This window comes from Pleurodeles waltl, chromosome 10, assembly GCF_031143425.1.
Source record: "Pleurodeles waltl isolate 20211129_DDA chromosome 10, aPleWal1.hap1.20221129, whole genome shotgun sequence".
Classification (NCBI taxonomy): domain Eukaryota; kingdom Metazoa; phylum Chordata; class Amphibia; order Caudata; family Salamandridae; genus Pleurodeles; species Pleurodeles waltl.
This window is the reverse complement of record NC_090449.1, coordinates 80868670-80886694: the sequence shown is the minus strand read 5'-3', so window position 1 is coordinate 80886694 and position 18025 is coordinate 80868670. Positions and strand designations below refer to the sequence as shown.

The 18025-nt window shown below is 41.7% G+C and overlaps 1 protein-coding gene across 2 annotated transcripts in view; it reads left to right on the top strand.

Annotated features, from left to right (window-relative positions):
* Positions 1-18025, top strand: part of LOC138261133 (uncharacterized) — a 170668-nt gene that overhangs the window by 106362 nt on the left and 46281 nt on the right. For both annotated transcript variants that reach the window (XM_069209809.1, XM_069209808.1), the window contains 7 exons: positions 79-278; positions 1260-1369; positions 2830-2948; positions 7474-7641; positions 11095-11303; positions 14681-14778; positions 16388-16506. In XM_069209809.1, the coding sequence (XP_069065910.1) occupies positions 79-278; positions 1260-1369; positions 2830-2948; positions 7474-7641; positions 11095-11303; positions 14681-14778; positions 16388-16506 (1023 nt within the window). The remainder of the gene's footprint in view (positions 1-78; positions 279-1259; positions 1370-2829; positions 2949-7473; positions 7642-11094; positions 11304-14680; positions 14779-16387; positions 16507-18025) is intronic.

The window sequence follows — 18025 nt, the reverse complement described above, 5'->3', positions numbered from 1 at the left end:
GCTGATTGATATATTTTGGGATATTCCAATCTGAAACCGTACTTTATCACTCACATCAGGTACATATTTGTCTTTCAGGTTCAGCTAGAGACCACAGAAATTGGCTCTGTGATCTTTTCCTGCATCACAAGTGTTATCTCAGAAGATTATGCTACATTCGTAGAGGATGACTGGACCTTCTGGTACCAAGAACAGCTTACATACCTCCTCGTATATGTGAATGAGACCATCCTCCTAGAGATACCTAGCAACATTGACTGCGGATCTGAACAAACAATGTAAGATCTTTGGCTCTGTTGGGTGCTCGATCTTCTTGACACTTACCTTTGGTTGTATAGGGGGTCAGCATGATTTTGAGTTTACATTTTTACTCCCTTGTTGACATTTCATGGGATGGTAGAGATATGAGTCCCTGCCACAAAAGCTGAATGTATTTGAAGGTAGGTGTACAAGCTGCACATGCAAACCTTTGCCATTAATTTACCGTGTAACCAGCCTATGGGGAATTTGAGGACAAAAAGGTTTTGATAATGCAAAGGCTCTAAATGGCACTTTTTACTTCTAAACATTTTAAGAAATCTGTTATAGTAATGCACAAGTTGCATATCTAAACAGAACCCTTTTTTTCATCACATATTTCATCGTTTGACCATTCTAAACAAGTGGTCATTCTGCAGACCCTTTTTCCTGTAAGAACACTAGTGAACCAGCCACTGTCTTCCTCATGTTTTATTATTTGGCTCTATGGGAAGACTTGACCAAAGGTTTCCACATGTATGACAAGCCAACTGCAGGAGCAGAAGTGATTTGTCATAGAAACAAATTCAAGTGCTCATGAAGTCGCTTGCCAAGTGTTGTCCATCAGGTGTTATGAGCCAAGTATGTAGCCACTTTAAAGATTTGCTATAACCAGGTGATAGAGATCATCTGGTGTTTGCACAAATGCTCTCTGCTCTCAAGGCAAATGCAGCCACTGAAGCCTGAAATAAACACCTGACCCCAATTTGTTTCGCTAGTGTACCTCCATACATGCCTTTATGTGCTTGTTCATTCATGCCTTCCCATGTGAATTGTCATATGCGGTACACTAAATATGTGATGTTAATATGAGTCACAAATCACCCTTGTTGTCTCTTGCCCTCACATTCACAACTCAAAGCCCTCCAGTTCTTGTCAGGAGTAGGATAGAGTTTTAGAAATGTTTTTGGCATAATGCTACATACTACAATATAAGATGCTGCTTCCTTCTTCTCCTACAGTGTGAAGGCTTTCAATGGTGTTTTTGATATGATGTCAGAAGAAGTCCAGAAGTCTGTTTACAACAACTTAATCAAACGAGTTTTTGAGCACAAGAACAGCAGCAACACAGGTGAGTAACACTATGGCACCTTAATTGGAAAGTTTGGCTTTTCCTAAATATATGGATCAACTCTAGACTGTGGTCCAAAAGGTTGGTGACCCGCTGTTAGATTCTCAATACTTAACACAAGAAACCAATATGGAATGTGTCATTGGACCCTCATGGTCTCTCTGAGAGAAGTTAGTAAAGACCTATCACAATACTATTGAGATTAAGTTAACTTCAGGTAGTGCCCTTATGGCAGGCTGAGATTTGTTCAGCCAATCAGAATGCTCACCATGATGGCAGTGCTTCCTGTTGTTTGACTGCATTCTAGGTTCATAGCTTGGACATGAAACAGAAGGAGGCTATGCATATGTTCATTGGCCTGGGTTTGGTGGGATAAGGGTGAAAGGTGCTTCTTAATTTATGAACCACATGCCCTAAATTACTAAGTGTTAATCGCCCGTTCACTCATTATGTGTCATTTCAAGGGGCCTTACCCACTATTAACACCATGAGGACAAGAAATGAATGCTTAGTTAAAACTGCTATTGAGTTGTTTGGAAAACTGATAGACTGGAAATCCAGAGAAATGTGCACCATAGGTTTGTATGGACAAATTAAAATGACACAGCTACTAATTTACAATGCGCCAACTTACGACAATGTGATGTCAAAGAGACAAGATGATAGTGCTGAGGCTCGAGGCACAGACCAGCACATGAAGACTGTTGTCCACCCCAGTAGTTGCCTGTACTTATCAGAATACTAAACCAGCCAATGCAGACGAGTGGTTATTGCACTTAGCGAAAAAGCTGGTTCATTGAATGAAGACTTTATGGATTAGGAAACTGAGAGTTTGCTGGCACTGCTTATAAACAGCAAAGCAGACAGTCATTAAAGATAGCGAAGTTATTCAGTTAATAAATCCTAACAGATGTTTAGTTACTGAATTTTCTTCTAATTTTCAGCTTTTCACTGTTCTTAGTAACCTCCTCTGAAACAGTATTCATCACCGGGCCAGATGTGCAATAGGCCCTACAAGTGCTTATTATTGTTAACAAAAAAACTAATTAAAGAAATCACTCCATAGATGAAATTTGGAATACTCAAATGTTTTCCAAGAGTACTACTGGAAATTCTTGTATACTCTCGGAAACCTCAAACTGGTGAAGACTTCAAGGAGATTTTTGGAAACTTTGAGCTAATTTCTAAAAGTCTAAAATCTGCAACCATGAGAGGCAATAAACCTTTCCATGCAGATTTCTACATTTCTTGCGAATTGTCCTGAGCGTGTCTGTTCACATAAAGTTAAGTTTGGGCATCTGACCTCTTTCCACCAATGGGCTCAAAGACATTTTCTTAAATCTCAGATTTCTGAAAGGGATCATATCACAACGCTGTATGATTAGTTATTTTTGGATAATTGATGTTAATATATTTGCCACAATTTGCACATTTATAAGCCTTCCTCTCCTTTTTTGCAGGTGTCATTTGTGGCAACGCAGGGATGTCATCCATGGACTGGATCAATATTAACTTCGGTCACTTTTCCAAACATGCTTATTTTGGGGATTTTCTAACTTGGAACAAGTTCTTTGCAGCAGTAAGTATCAAGAACATAGCTTTAGAAATGGGCAAAAGGTGGAAATCTAGCTTTAATGTCACTGCTTCCCTGAATGCTTTCTGTTCCTCCAGATAAGAGTTGTGGACAAGAGTTGTGGCACAGCCATTTTTCTCAGTTTTGATGTCTAAATAGTAGAGAGTGAAACAAGCATTTTCTTGCTCCTATCTGCATGGCCGAAATACATTTCCACCAGGGTTACATGTGAAAAAGGATTGTGGAAACATCACTATATGGTTTTTACAAATAATTTTGCAAGCGTCATAGATATTTTAACAAAAAAAAACTACGCTCTGCCCATCTTTTTTTGTACATTTAAACTAGCACATAGCAAACTATGTTGGAATTTCTTTTGCAAATAAATAATGAAAACACCTTCCACCTTTAAAACGTGAAGACATTTTATGTTCTAGCCTTCTTTTTATGTGAGCACAGCAGAAATAATGTGGAATTATTTTGTGTCATGTTTGCCATACTGTCTGCTCCATTTCCTAGTTCAGAATTTGTAGAAATCAGTGCAAAAGTGTTTTTTGCTCTGTTTGAATTTAAACAAGTTGCTGTTGAGGCACTCAAAAACGTGTCTGCCTGTGAGCCTGAATCTCTTCTCCAAAAATATTTCAATCACCCCCACAAATAAACGAACAGGGCATGTAGGGTTTTCAACAACACTTTTTCCCCACTGGTCACTTCCTTGACTGCATCATGCCACCAAAACACATACAAAATCAGGTAAGGGATGACAAAAAAAGAAAACAACAGTCGGGGTAAGAGAAGCAAAGGTATGCTTGGTAACTCCCATTAAGAAATAGTGGGCTCATGTGGGAGGGTCCTGGGAAGCACTCCATTGACAATAAAATGTGGACGGTTCAGGAACAAGTATAATAAAAAGAGGTGGGGCTTAACATGAAGACGAGGCTCGGTGGAAAAAGCTGTTTGTATCCCGGTCTAGGCCGGTTTCCATGCCACGAAGCCTGCACCACCTCTGCCGCTGTACCCTAAATTGATATTAGGGTATAAGTAGAAGGATCGTAGTAGTATAGAGCAAAAGAACGCGGGAGGTGGGAGAAGTAAAGAGGCTGCATAGGCGGAACACCAGGGTAAGTTGTGTGCCATTAAAAAAAAATGGTTTTTTTCACTGTAGGTCCTATCCAAACACTTCTTATTGGACAGGTAAGCCAGAATGCTTACCCAGCGAGCAAACAGCCTACCCTTGCCACCAACAACCTCACCACAACGTAGCCCCTGCCCGTAGCTGGCAAAGCAGGTGGTAAACGGAATGGAAGCTGTACTCCTCATGGAACTGGCAATTCCATGCTTAAATTGTCCTGGAAAATCCAGCTAGACATTATTGGTCCCAATGTCATGAAGAATTACTTGTAATTGCACTGTACTGGCAGGGTGTTTACATGTACGGAGGCTGCAAGGCACAAGTACCATGCACCTAGTAATCAGGACCAATAAGCCCCCATGGCTAAGAGTTTTCCTTTGTGAAAGAACGTTTTAAAAATTTCACCCAATTGTAAATATTTATACACTAATCCCACTTTTGTCCTCTAAATTTGAAGTTCACAAAACATTATTCTGCCTTTTGTACCCTCCTTATTTGTAGCAGATTTTTCGAGCCCCAAAGAGGAGGCATACGCCAGTGTTGGGCAGCATTTGCACACGATGGGAGTGCCAGCCCCATGGTAATCAGGGCCACTGTATCCACCCAAACACAGATGCAGCATGTGTAATGCCACAAAATGACTCTAAGGCGACTCAATGAGTTGAGTTCTGACATCCTGTGAATTCTGTGTGGCTGCAGAAGCTCTATTAGGTGCCGCAAAGTGGGCAATAGAAATTTACTGTTGCTCAACAGATGCCTGCAAGTGCTCCGTGAAGTACCTACAGTAATATCACAGACACTAGTGACTACCAAAATATTTTCAAGGATAGCACATATACATAGGTTTTACATTCTCCAAATCTACACTTCATAAAGATATAAATACACTGTCAAAGCACATTTAAGTGGACTTAAGTATATTAAACTCATACGTATACCGATATTTTTCCCTATGATATTTTTGTTGTTGACATTCTGACTACAATGTTTTGTTAACACAATTTTTAAAACTCTATATTCTGGTAGTGTAAAACCACAAGGATGTCCATTGTGCCTCCAAAAGGTGCATGACAGAGTTCTATTCAGATACTGAAGCTCAGTGGGCTTCTTGCATAAATGCCATTGCTTGTTTGCCTGAGCTCTCGTTGATTCCTGTAAGGGCTCTGTGGGTTCCTAGCAGTGGTTCTGTGGGGTACCAGACTCAGCTCCATTGGAGACCAGAAAGAGTACTACGAGTTGCTAGCAGGAGCTTGTTGTGTGCCAGACTAAGCTCCATTGTATGCCTAGAGGAGCTCCATTAGAGTCCAGCAGGAGATATGCTGAGTTCCTGTCTGAGCTCCATTTGATATCATTACATGGGAGCCTGTAGCAACACAGAGGATTGAACTTTTTGATTACAAATAATTATACAATAGGGCTGAGTGTTCATTGTAATAGTAGCCATGATCCTATTTTCCTTCCATTTTACAAAAGAAAAAAGTTTGCTCACAAATAAGGGCAGAGCGCAGACTCTTATCCTGGACAAGAGATGACCCCAATACAGGGTGCCATAGGTCACCTTTGTGGACCCCTCCTTAATCATTATTGGAATCCAGGGACCCCCACTGAATCTTTATTGCAATTCAGGGACCTCCACAGTGTCTTTACTTGAAGCCATGGACCCTAGCCTAGTCATTTTTGATGATTATGAAATGAAAAAAACACAAAATAAATACAGAACAAGCATTCATCAAATAAAAATACAAATGATGAAATATTTAATTTAATTCACAGATATATAAAAATAACATTTGTAATTTTAATAGGAATGTTGAAGAATTTCTAAATTCAGTTGAGGCCGTGTATTGTCCATACCATATTCTGATTGATGCACTTGCACTGCTCGAACAAATCAGTCTGAGGATAGTACCTTCATTTTTAGTCTCCAATTGCAAAGTCCTTCACATTTACAGAACGCTTTAAAATTTTCATTTGTACATTTTGCTTCTTCATTTATATCCGTTATTAATCTGTTAACATTATTTCATTTTCTAAGCAGTCATGGACCCCCTGAGTAGGCTTTGCAGACCACAGGTTAAGAATCACTACCTATGGGAATATTCTTTTGGGCTGGGTGAGCAGTGGCCTAGTAGGGAAGAAAATTCTATGTTTTAGAAGCTGCAGTCACAGAGATACTTGGCACCATATTAGGCCAGACTCCACTTCCATCACGATAATTCAGTGCCTGAAAGCTTTGTTTGAGCTAATGTTCACCCAACCCTACTCTGTACACTGTACACTACACACAATGTTTAAAATGGGCTTGTAGTGCACTAGTTGCCTTTAAAAAGCTTTGCTTGACTGAATGATCTGCTAGAAAGTCATATATATCGGGATACCTACACTTTATAATGTTTAGATTTTTCTCTGATCCCACAAAGCCAACTAGTAAAAACCACTGGCCAGTCCTGTGCAGGGCGTCTTTACACCATCATAAAGCAACTAAATTTTTTTACAGTAGCTTGAAATAGAGAACAGATATTCACTGCCCTAAAGTGCCTGTTTTTTTACCGGTACTCTCCCATTACAAGTACTGCATCACTGCTGAGAAGTGCTGGTTCTCTCCCATTACAAGTATTGCATAGCTGCTGAGAACTGTTGTTAATCTTCCATTACAAGTACTGCATCACTGCTGAGAAGTGCTTGTACTCTCCCATTACAAGTATTGCATCACTACTAGGAAGTGCTGGTACTGTACCATTACAAGTATTGCATCACTACTGAGAAGTGATGGTACTTTCCCATTACAAGTATTGCATCGCTGCTGAGAATTGTTGGTACTCTCCCATTACAAGTATTGCATCGCTACTAAGAAGTGCTGGTACTGTTCCATTACAAGTATTGCATTGATGCTGAGAACTGTTTGTTACTCTCCGTTTCAAATTTAAGATGTGCAGATACTCAGGACTAGACAGTCCCTGCCCATTTAATCACTGTGTTTTCCCACATTAAATACAACTAAATATTGCCCCCCATAAATTAGATTGTAAGACTAGTGACTTTGTTGCATAAAACATGCACATGGGAGAGGATGTAGGGTGAATGCCGGAGCTGCCGACTTTGGAGCTGGGGAAGTTTTTATTCTCTGCAGTGTCTCAACATCGTGTGATTCTGGGCAAATCGCTTAATCTTCCTATGCCTACAAAAATGAATGAGTCCTTGTGTAATGTAACTGGTGCTCATGTAAAGTGCTCCAATACCTTCGGGTTGAGTTTGCGCTATATAAAATTGAAAAAAAACAAGAGCCAAAAAGGCACAATAGTTTCAGCAGGTTATGGGTGTTAGCTGTAATTTAAATGTCTGAGTGAAAAAGGATCAGTTTCCCTCTCCTCCTAATGGCTATGTGTTTTCTAATCCTAGTCCGACATGGTGGGAAGTCTAAGTGTTGAACAACTTGCAGATTATACACTGGATGTCAATGTGCTGACCAACGACGACTTGATTTGCCCCATCCTTGCAAGGCTGCACCATCAGAGCGATTATGTCATCTCTACATTCTTGACTACGTTCTACCAGAGTGCCCAGAAGGTACACTGACGCTTTATCTTGTATGTAGGTCAGAAGCCCAGAAATCTAGAAGTACTGAAAACATACTTAGTGCAGGACATGACAATCACAATTTGTTCAGTGCAGAAAGAGGTGAGTGTGTGTGTGCGTGTATGTGTGAATGTAGGGAGGGATATGTGTGTGAGTTTATACATGCTCATACAGAGAGAGAGAGAAAGAGAGAGAGAGAGAGAGAGAGAGAGAGAGAGAGAGAGAGGGGACCCATATGATGTAACTGTATACTGTGATCCATTAACGCATCTGAGGGGTCCTGGTGAGACACTATACCAGGAGGCCCAGAGACCGTGGGTTGTATAGGCAATAGAACCCAGAGATGGCTTCACCGGACCACAACCAGTAGAGCATTAAGGCCCATATTTATACTTTTTTTGCGCCGCATTTGCATTATTTTTTTACACAAAAGCAGCGCAAACTTACAAAATACAACTATATTTTTGAAGTTTGCACCGCTTTTGCATCAAAAAATGACGCAAATGCGGCACAAAAAAGGTATAAATATGGGCCTATGTGTTTTATATTATAATCTTTATTAATATATTATAATAATGTGTGTAAATTGTATTGCACTAGGCATGAGAAAGGCACCTTTTCAAGTAGAGAAAACTATTTGCTTATCTGTAGCCAAGAGAAGAAAATTGTATAATAATATTGTCCAGCGCCAATGACTGCCATCTGTGCCATCCGATTGGCTCTCCCACTCTGAACATTCCAGTGAATGTCAAGGCCGTTCTACAGAGTGAAGGATTCTGAGAAATGATTATGCCAGTGGCTATGTGCAGGTTCAGTTTCACCAGGTTCAAAACCCTGAACAGTCCAAAATACTGAACAATTAACAGACTTGGTGCGCAGTGGGTATTCAAAACACAAAACTAAAAGGCGTTAATACTTTTTTGTGTTAGAGTGCGGACTTATCTGTGCTTGGATAAGAGAAGACATCTCATCGAAGCTGGCAATAGTTGCCACAACATATGGCAAATGATTCTTTAAGTTCTACAGTGGATGTCCTCACAAGTTTATTATAAGCTGAACTCCGGGACAGTGTTTCGCTGCATCTCATAATGGTTTTTGCTGCATCTCATAATATCGGTGATGTCAGATTACACAAATAATGCAGATAACGTGGTGCTGAAACCTTGTTTTCCTGTGCGTGGAATCACTGCACCTGCAAGACACATGCACAGCTTTGCCCTTTGGGTTTGAGTGGGAATGTCACTTCACCAAAAACAATATTTGAAAGCAAAGGTGATATTGGTCAGTAGTTATCACATCTCATATGGGGAGCGATGTCATTGGGATCCAGAGAGATCCTATGGCGCAAGTTGTTGGGGAATGTAGATAATAGGTTTGTGTATGGAGCTCAAGGCCATTTCCATGCTTTCTGACACCAAACAGCATGAAGTCAGCTCGCACACAGAACATATTTACAGAACTGCTCTGCTTGCAGTTCATTTGGTATATCGTTGTCAGATTTGTGGCATGTGCATGGAGTGCCAGTTGACTTTAGTGATTAGCCTGACCTCTTCCCCATAAGGCTGTACCCCTGCTGTAGAGTACCGCTAACATGATTTGCTCTTTCCCATCGGACAGTGACCTGGGAGTTTTTCATCTGACCTGTGTAGGGTACCTTGTAGCAATCCTGTAGGTTGGCCGTAGGCTTTTCAGATTTTTTTGTATAGTCCCAGGCAAAAAAAAAATGCTGTGTCCACACTTATTTAGAATCCCTCATCGTAATTAGAGCAAAACAGTTGCTGGGGATATGAAACATGGGTATAGTGCCACTCAGTGCTGTGACTCAGTTGGCTGCATTATAAAAGCACCGTCAGGACGCATTACTGTTAACGCGATGTCTCTTAAAGCACTGGACCTTGAAGCAGTGTACAGGCTGCCTTCTGCTTGTGATGACCATAAATGGTCATCTGTCTATCGATACCTCGTAAAAGATGACAAAATTCATACCTCTGACAGAATAGAAGGTGTCGCTGGATGCTATTGGTTACCCAATACATACGACAAGGTTGTCTCTCCTACACAAAATGTATTGCCCTATGTATTATTGACGGATTGTGAGTGTGATTCCATCCATGGAAGACATCTCATTGACTGCTACTCTTCAATTCATAAATGTCGAAGTGGTGGTCCTACTCTGTATTTTTATTCAACGCTATTCCTGTCCTCCATGTACCATCTTGGTGCTTTTGAATGTCTCGGAGCCTGGCGAAAGACCGTGCTACTAGAGGGTGCACCAGTGAAGGGTCACTTCTCACAAGCGTGTACTGCAAGCCATGCCTTTTGGTGCCTAATGGCTCTGGGAGATCCTAGTTAGCCCATGTCCTCTTAGGAAGGCTTTGGTCTTCGTCTCAGTCTCCCATGTGTGGCCTTTGAGTTATCTCCATGAATGCCTCTTTCAGCGCTCCATTCTTCAGACTTCCACCAACCTGTGCAAGTGTATTGAGCCAAGGATTCAATAAGTCTCCTCAATTGGACCTTATGGGTGGCTGGTTGATTTGCTTGTCAGTGTCCTCGCTGCGTGACGGAACTGTGTTAGCCTGAATTGTTGGCAACAGTTCTGTGGCAATGATACAGTTAGTACTGACACTGGGGATCTAGACTCTTCCTAGATTGTTCCTAGAAGCCTGGCAACTAATAAAGAGAGAGGGCATCGTCCGCGGGATGGCCCAGTGGGCATTTTTTCCCCTTACATGCAGAAGCATTATAAGGGTCACTCACCCCACTAAGGCAGGACTGACATAGTATTCAGTCCAGAAACTCTGTTCATGTTGGTCCCGTGGCTGTCCCCACAGGAACACCAACAAGATATCTCTAACGTCAGACACCAATCATGACTGTCCAATGACAGTCACTCAGTCCGACTGAATCACTTTATTGTACCCCAAGAGGAAAGAAATAATAAGGAATTAGATACTCGGTTCTGTCTGTTATCGATAATGCCTATCGTGGTAATTTGTAGAAAAAAACTCGCTCCACCATAAAACTTACCACAGGAGAAACTGCACAATGCACAAAAAACCCTGCAGGATTCTGGAAATTCTGAATCTTTTCATATCCTATTGATTAACTCCAGCTTTTTTCAAACTACAATGCCAACAAATATGGACCTCATTACCTAAAAATATCAGACTTTCTCTCTCACTCCTCCACTCGCCCAAGGCTCCAACACCACGCTCATTTACAGAATATTTGTTAGGAGACTGCCCATAAGTGACTCCCTCCTCCTAAAGACTTACTACCACTCCACTTTGCTGTTGTAAGCATCTCTCCTGCTTACTTGTGAAGTGATTCATCCATCTAAATTTACATTTAGTAGTAAACAATACTTTGTACATGACTTGTTTTGTTCCCATGAAATGGGTGTTGGTTTCATACAATCTCACGTCGTCTTCTTGTCTTTTGCAGAAGAGCTTCACCACATTCCCAGATGCAGCAATCAGGAAGAAGATGTATCTGCAGTTCATTGGGGACTTGCAGGTTCGCTTCAGTACATACACATCTGAGGACTGGACCTCCTTTTTTCAGACAAAAATGGCCCTGTTTTGGGGCAGTATAGATGTGCAAACTGCAACTTCTATTGTGCAACATCTTAACTGCGACGCCTACAGACAATTGTAAGTACATATAAAATATCTTAATGTTATGTTAAAAAGAATTTATAAACAGCACAGGCCAACCAGAAGGTCTCTCTGCGTTGGGGCAGGAAATGGCAGAGGCACAATATTAGAAGAGGAATTTGTTGGAAGGCTTCCTTTTCTGCTTTACTTAAATTAGCTAATTCTGACAAACAGGAAATAAGAATGTTAGTGAAGCTTGGAGACTCAACTCCTATCAAACAAGGGCAAAGAGTAGAAACTCATGCATTTGAGAATGATGTAGAAGGAACTGTACTATCTTGCAACACAAACCATGTAGCCAATTACTGCATGCAGGCATGGACTGCCATTTTTACCACTGGGCATTTCCCCAGTGGGCTGGAGCTTTTGCAGGTAGGTTTTTGGTGCAGGGGACGCTTCTGGCATCTGTGTCTCTTTCTCCAGCTCTCTCATGTAATTAGTGCAGGTGCTCGAGGTGGTAAGGGGAGAGAAAAGCGAGATAATCGAGCGAGGAGAGGAATGTGTTGTGGCTGGTTTGAACATTTTTGCCAGTGCTGCCTTGTCTCCCAGTCCATCCCTGACTATATATAGGCGTATCTATAGCAGGAGGGTGCTATATCAGGTCCATTTAAATTAATATTGGATCTTAAAGGAGCTAAACTACAATAGTATATTCACAACCAAAGCCCCCATGGAAGACGATGGCTATTTGGGATCCCTTGATGATTCCACTTCACAATATCCAACTGTTCTGTCTAATCCTCATTTGGAAAACATAAAGGTGATGGGTGGAATGCCTGAAAATAGTATCAGCCATTGGCAATCATTGGTGGCATTTCAGTCCAATCCGGCTGCACAAAACGTCCCCCTGTTTTTCACTCAGGTCATCACTGATTCCTATGGGAGATATGTAAATGTGGATAGCTGCCTGGCAGAAAAACAATAACACGTCTTCAGTGCATAGATCCCATGTCAACTACCTAAACCTACCCTACTCGAGAGCAGTTGTCCAGGGGTTACCCAAAGGTATGACCCTTACTGGGTGGGGGGGGGGGTGCAAACTAGTCACAAAAAGAAATTCAATGCTAAAAAGCAACAAACATCGGCTCGCAAGGCGCAAAAGTGCTTGCACTGGAGCTTGAATACTTGTTGAAGGATGAAGATAGGGTTCAAGCCAACTAGTGATTGACAGGGACAAGTGTGCCTGGAGCAAGACAAATAATGTTGAGTCACCTCAAACTGGCGGATTTATTAATCAGGAGCACACTCTGTAAAGTTGCTCTACTGCTGGCCACTAGAAACATAATCTCTACATGAGTTCTGAAACAGTGGATCAAGCAGGGGGGCAAGGGAATACTGCAATAGAGATCACCTCCACCTTTGTTTCTTCCTATTGAAACCAGTATTCTCTACATGTTCTACACCCAAACGCTTCTTCTCCTTATTGATGACCTCCCCCTGGCAACCATGAGTACATTAGACAGTGATGGCGTTGAACAGCCTATTACTATGGTGGAGGTCAAGTTGGTCGTTTCTGTCATGAAACCAGACATAACACCTGGACCGGAGAACTTCCTCCATGAATATTATAGCAAATTTAAGTAGACCTCTCTCCTCTCCTATTGCTCAGCTCATGTACCAGGAGACCACAGAGACAGGCCAATTCCCTCCTGAACTGGCTACAATTGTGGTCATGCAAAAGCAAATTCCTCCTATCCCATGCAGAAATTAAGATCAATGCCAAAGTCAAAGTCGAGGGAAACAAGGTTTTAAAGGGTGGTTACCCAGACCAGTGTACCCCATAACAGATTGCACATAGCCCAAGGACAGCTCCATATGTCCAGAGACCCCATCTTGTTCAAAGTACTGACAATCAGAGTGAACAGTACCTTATCACTACTGTTCCCAATCTGTAGGGAGACCAGACACGGGTGCTCCTGCTGCTGCTCCTTTTCACCCTGGCAATTAAACCATTGGCAATGTGGATTAGATGTGACGCCCAGGTGAGGTGGGGGTTTGATGAAACGGTGACGTAGAGGACCAAATTCTGCTTTATGCAGATTATGTGCTCCTATTTGTGAGTAGACCCTAGGTCACAAGTCCTCAGCTGATTAACCAATTAGAACTGTACATCTAAGCCTTAAGTCTGAGGGTCAATTGGTCAAAATCTCTCCTGGTTCCACTCATGGGTAATGGCTGTCCTGCAAACCCATCTTCAGATATAGTTTCCAATACCTGAGCATACACAATGTATTAGAACTAGGTATCATATGGAGTCTTAATCTTACCCCAGTGTTTGCACGGATATGAAAGGACCAGAACAGATAGAATACCTTAAACCCCACATTCTTGGCAGCGTAGCTGCCTTTAAAAGAATGGTCTTGCTGAGGATTCTATACATGGTACCAAACTTCCCTCTAGTGAGCACCGAACAATGCTTTCCTTTCTATGGGTAAATCAAGTCCGTCATATCACATTCAACAAATGCACAAACTCCATCTGGGATGGAGGCATAGGTATGGCAGATCTTCGCCTATACTACTGCCCTTCACATATTCAGGTGCTGAATGAATGGCTGTATGGAGGATGTGAAGATCTACCCTTTTGTACTGAAATCTCACTAGTTGACTGAGGCCACTTATTGGACCTACTGTATGACAACCCTATCCCAGTTTCACTCCCAGAGGTTACCAAAGTGCCCTTTTTTCTTGGTGCTCACTCTGGTCCGGATCAGATGGGGCCAAAAACTCACACTTGAGATGTCCTTTTCGCAAGGGAAATGTCTCCTTTATATTGCCCCACTGGAAGGGTTCGAGCGGTGGGAGTTTATCAGGATTTCTAAACTGGGGAACGTCTGTCAGGGCAATTAAAAGAAGTTGTTTCAGACTTCTCAAAACAAATTGGACTCAGACGTGTACTTTGAATGCAGCATCCCAGGGATCTTCACACCGCGGTGGGAATCTGCATATGGCCTGGCACATGGTCCCGAATCCTACTCTAAATTGTCTCTGTTAGTGGCATCGCTTCTCAGTGGCCGTATGTCTTCTAGTCCATAGTCAGCACCATCTCTGGCCTACAATTGGTTGAGGGAGTGGAAACAGTGCTAAAGCTACAAAATAGGCAGCACCCTTCCTGTGATCTTATGTGATCGGTAATATTTATTTCACCCCAACAGTGGCTGGAGAATAAAGTCCAAAGAAAATACTGGCATAGAAGGAAAAATTGCCTGCATCAGTAGGTTAAAAGGCTTCAATTATTTGCCACCTGCTGTCTACTGCACAAAGGACATTATTCTGGTTTGCCTTGGATTAAAAATGCTCTTCATTCTTGTAATTTACTTTTTACTAGATCATCCAGGAGCTTAATGATTATGCCTGTTCTTTTTTCTTTTTCAGTGTTGATGCAATAGATGCAAGTGTGCTGTCGCCAAATGACCAGGCAGACATTTTCCATGTCTTCTTGAATTTCCTCGAGAACCAACTCCAAATGACAGGTAATTGCAGAACGTAAATGAACTCCATCTACATGTTTTGGAACTACCCTTACATCTTAAAGGCTGAATTAACAATTGTGTTGACATTTGTGTCATGGTTAGCTGCCTTCGCTTTTCTGTGGTTTGGTTGCCTTCTGATGGTCGGATAAATTGATGTCTTGAGTTCTGACTGGGATTAGCAACATGAGAAGAATAGATACGTGTTCGGTAGTTGATTTAGTGAGATAGTTGGATGATGTTTACATCTAAATCGACGAAGATGAAAGCAAAAACAAATCTAAATTGGCTAAAGGGCCTATGTCCATTAAGAAAAAAGGGGGTGTCCCAAAAGAGACAAGTTCGTCTGTGAAGAGGATGCTTTTCAAATCTTTTTTAATGATGTTAAGGTGACCACCGATTGTAGATGAGGGTCAAACAAGTTCTGGTGGTGGCCACTTTGATATAATTTTCCTGATATTATATGATATGAAATATGATATGATATGATATAATATGTACACTGTCATGTCAGCACTCTTCCACATGACTAACCATAGCATCTCCCAAATATTAAACAAATGCACCTTCTAATATTCATATGCAACATCGGACGGTCAGCGCAACCAATTCATCCTGGGACGCAAAAACTTTACTCTAGCATGTGGATGTTGGTGTGTTAAACCCGAAATCAGCATGTAATTTCCTCAATAACTCCTAATAGGTCTTACTTATCGTATGACGTACCCCATGATATTGTTATTGATCAGGGGCGATAAATAACACAAAAAATCGTAATCAGGGCCTATGTGTCTAACCAGCCTGTACAGATAGAGCACATAGGAACGTCCTTTTAGTCAATTCTAGAGGTAAACACAGCCATGTTCCCATTCCTCTTAAAATATGCGTAGGATAAATGAGGTCCCTTCCTCTTTCACTGATGCCAACCAACCAATAATCGGGAGTCCTCATTTTCCTACAACTTTCATAGTGAGGGCACTAGTATCACAGCTCAACATCCCTTTGTAGTGTATATGCACCCCCAAATAAAACACACACTTCAGTTGCTACTTATACCTTGATTACCATTTGCGCTGTACTGACAGCATGGTAAGCCATGATGCACAATTTATGTTACCTTCCGATAGCACCGTACCAGTACTGTGTAATTATGAGTTCAACCCCATGGAATTGCAATGTAGAACCAGATGTAACAATCGTCAAACCATGCTGAATTCAAAGTTCCCTGCAGGTTGTTACATACATTTGTGTGGTGGGATGGAGGGGGGTGAAGTGCGTAGGGGAGGTAATGGACAGATAAGTTCTGGTATGGGACATTAATGAATGCTCCTTACTGAAATGATAAAAATGGGGGTGAGTCTTTTGGGGCTGTAACAGCCAAAGCCTTATGTGATTTTAAGAGTTGGAATTACCACCTGATAAAACTGGGTCAGGTGCTCCAATACCTGGTAAAACTGCATGAATGAAAAATATCCTGCACATTAACATGCAGAGTGGAATTCCACATGGTAATTCTGTTCTGATTGTCTGATAATCAGGGCCACAGAGAGCTACACATTGTAGTCCTGGAAAATGTTGTCAATTAAAATCTGCTATGCTTCACCTTTTGCAGGATCTGCTTGCTCCAGTTCAGATGAAGGGGACTTGGACGCTATTCATGGACTCTTTGGGTCGTTCGCTTCAATTGCAATATATGATGACATGTTAACTATAAGGCCAGACTTTAATGGGGTATGTTAAAAAACTATGCAATTCTTTGCAGTTTAGGAGATGAAACTGGCAGTATACATTAACTTTCATTCAATCAATTTGATATGAGGTTAAGCACTCATTTTATACTTCTTGCATCAATTGATTGTTGGGGTTTGGATTGCTTGTTAAAGATAGGTATCCATTTGTACAATCTCAATCAAGAACTACCCTGCAACCCTTTAACCGTCGATGACCAGCACCCACATAATCCCTTCCTTTACTGCTTGATTCACACCTGTTAGATCTGTCAGCGGCCCTACATACGGTCCCTCGCTCCATGCTCCTAGCACACCTCCAAGCCATTGGAATTAGAGGATTGGTTTTACACGGGTTAGCTTCCTTTTGGAAGGACAAAGAGCAGGAAGTATGGGTTACCCCATATTCTTCCGTAACATTCAAGTCAAAAGTGGGTGATGGTAGGAATCAGCCCTCAACCCTACTCTGTTGAATGCATACCTTACCCCTTAAGCACAGCTGGCTGAGGCCTTAGGGGCAAAGGTGGTTACATACGTAGATGACACCCAGCTGCTATTCACATGTGGGAAGGGAGAGGAGATTGAAGGAGAGTACTTTAAAACCTGCCTTTCCTCTGTTTTTCACTGGATGTCTGCACATCAATTAAAATGCAACACAGAAGGAACAAAATACTATTCTTTGGCCCAAATCTGCCAGATTGGCAGACCCTGTGACCCAAAGATACCTGGCCTCCAGACCCTCAAGAGGGAACTGTTTAGAACTTGGGCATTCAATTTGACAAGGATCTTTCATTTAGCCACAGATTATGTCAGTGATCAGAACTTATTTTGGGCTTCTGCGGACATTACAAAAATTCTTACTCTTTCTTTCCTTGTCTGCAAGTAAAGTGGTCATCCAGGCTGTTATTACATCAAGGCTGGACTATTGCAATGCCCTATATTTAGGACTCATGGACAATTTGCTTAATAAGCTTCCAGTGGTTCAAAATACAGTAGCCCACATTCTTCTCAATCTGCCCCCAAGAACACGTGTCTCTGCAGTTTCCGTCCCTCCATTGGCTTCTAATAAAGAAGAGTCCACTTCCCAGTAAAATATAATTGCTCCCAAAGTGTTCCTTCTATAGACTAATGATAATCTAGACTAACTATATTTTCTCTTTCTATGTATTCCTGAAAATAATTCCAAAACAACATTTCAAGAATTTTTATGGCCCTAATCACCACAAGCTGTTGCCATCTCCACAAAGGCCATGGTAGATTAGGGATATTTTTTTTTTTAGCTCTGAAATCTGGCTTAGTGTTGTAAGTACATGCCCCTCATTAGGAGTTTGGCAGGCGGAAAAGCCTGCCTGCCAAACTCACGTGGTCAGGTAGCCGCCAGTGTGGTTGCCTTCCTGTGTGCCCTATTACAAGTTCCTTGCTTGGTCAGCTGGCAGAACCGGTGTTTCCGCCTGCTGGCCCAGCGGGGTACAGCCCACAACATTGACGCTGGCTTATAATTGAGCCGACGGCAATGTTGCGGT